The 1,596-nt window shown below is 65.5% G+C and overlaps 1 protein-coding gene across 1 annotated transcript in view; it reads right to left on the bottom strand.

Moving 5' to 3' along the window:
• Positions 1-178: 178 nt before the first annotated feature.
• LOC104072946 (TBC1 domain family member 10A) overlaps positions 179-1,596 on the bottom strand; it is a gene marked incomplete at both ends in the record, with an annotated part of 3,341 nt that continues 1,923 nt past the window's right edge. Inside the window, 4 exons of the mRNA XM_009572561.1 lie at positions 179-323; positions 649-848; positions 1,208-1,273; positions 1,548-1,596. The exon at positions 1,548-1,596 is cut by the window's right edge and continues 2 nt beyond it. Coding sequence (XP_009570856.1) covers positions 179-323; positions 649-848; positions 1,208-1,273; positions 1,548-1,596 — 460 coding nt within the window. The remainder of the gene's footprint in view (positions 324-648; positions 849-1,207; positions 1,274-1,547) is intronic.

Here is a 1,596-nt window from a genome sequence, read left to right as displayed (position 1 = left end):
TGACAGGGCCACCCGGGGCTGGCTCGGCACCCCAGGCCAGGGCAGAGGCAACCCCAAATCCAAGCCTTTTGGGGACTGCCCCCAAGCTACGCCAGCTCTGCCCACCCAGAGGCAGTCCAGTCCAGCAGCGTGGCCAACTGGGCAGCACTGGGCCCTCAGACCCTCCCCAGCACCTCACCTCCTGCACCAGGAAGGTCTCCTGCATGATCTTGGGGCTGAGGGCCCTCAGCCTCTCCATGGTCTCATACTGGCCCTGGCAGGACTTGAGCTTGTCCGAGGAGCCCAGGGTGTGTTTGAGCAGCACGAGGACCACCCGGAAGTCCCTGCAAGGGGAGAGGTGAGGCAGCGAGCGCCAGGCAGCACAGGGTGACGCTGCCACCATGTCCCTCAGATGTTGTGAGGCACCAGGTCCCAGTCCCACTAGCAGTCAGGACACGCAAGAGAGTGGATTTGGAATGCACATGCCCCCTAACCCCCAGGAAAACAGCCCAGTCTCCACCCCAGGCACGTGGCTGCCCCAAACCTGCCCTACAACGGGCCAGGCACAGGCAAGCAGCCGCGGCAGCGCTCCTGCTGCAGCCCCAAGTGCCGTCCATGTGCCGCGGGGGCTGCAGCCGGTCACCCCAGGAGGAAGAGGAGGATGGTGGGGAGCTTCTACCTTCACAGAAGAACATGTCCCAGACGCGCAGGACAGAGCTCCAGGGCAGCGTGCGGGAGAAGGCGCACATGAACCACTCCGTCATGTAGAGGATGGGGTCGATCTTCTGCTTGCTCAGGTGCTTGTAGGCCACAGGTGAGACCTTGTGCAGCAGCGAGAAGAGAATCTGCCCATCCAGCTGAATGGCCTCCTGCAGGGACAGCGTCAAGAGCCCCAGTGAGTGCCTCAACCCCGGCCCAGCCCTGGGATCAGCTCCCTGGTGCCCGGCCCCAGCCCACCGGCCCCAGAGGAGGAGCAGCCCATCCTCCAGACCCGGCTACGGGATCAGAGCTCTGCCCCACGGACGCCGGTAGCAAAGCTACGCTGAGCCCCCCCATCCCTGACTGCAGGATGCTTCTGGGAGCCGTGGCACAACACGGAGACCGTGGGAGCACCCAGGATCTCCCCAGGCTCCCTTCTTTCTGCAGGGTGAGGAGCTGGGGGAGCTTTTGGCCTGGAGACACCACAGGTCCCTGCCACCGCTGAAGGCACCGCGGGCCCTTCACTCACCAGCTTCTCGCTGTAGTAGCCGGGGAGGTACTTCTCGCAGATCTGCACCAGGCACCAGAACGCTTGCTGCAAGCCAAGGGACAGCGGGTGAGCACCCAGGTGTCTCCAGGGGACATCCCTGCAGCCCCCACCCTGCTCCCAGGGACCAAGGGAGCAGGCAGGAGGAGGCAAGCACACCTGGGGCGAAAGGCACCTCCCTGCACCCCAGCTTTGGGATAAATGGGTGCCATGAGCTGAGCACCCTGCCTGCCAGCACCACCCCAAAGCGACCCACACCCTCCCGCTGGTCCCAGCTCTCCGGCCACTGGGTCTCCCTGCCCTCCCGGTCGCGGGCTCGTACCTCGGCCGGCATGTGGATGAGCAGGACGGCGGCGACGGGGGGCAGCGCC

The sequence above is a fragment of the Fulmarus glacialis genome, unplaced genomic scaffold, assembly GCF_000690835.1.
Source record: "Fulmarus glacialis isolate BGI_N327 unplaced genomic scaffold, ASM69083v1 scaffold20372, whole genome shotgun sequence".
Taxonomy (NCBI): Eukaryota; Metazoa; Chordata; class Aves; order Procellariiformes; family Procellariidae; genus Fulmarus; species Fulmarus glacialis.
The sequence above is the reverse complement of the archived record's forward strand: the minus strand, read 5'-3'. Positions and strand labels throughout refer to the sequence as shown.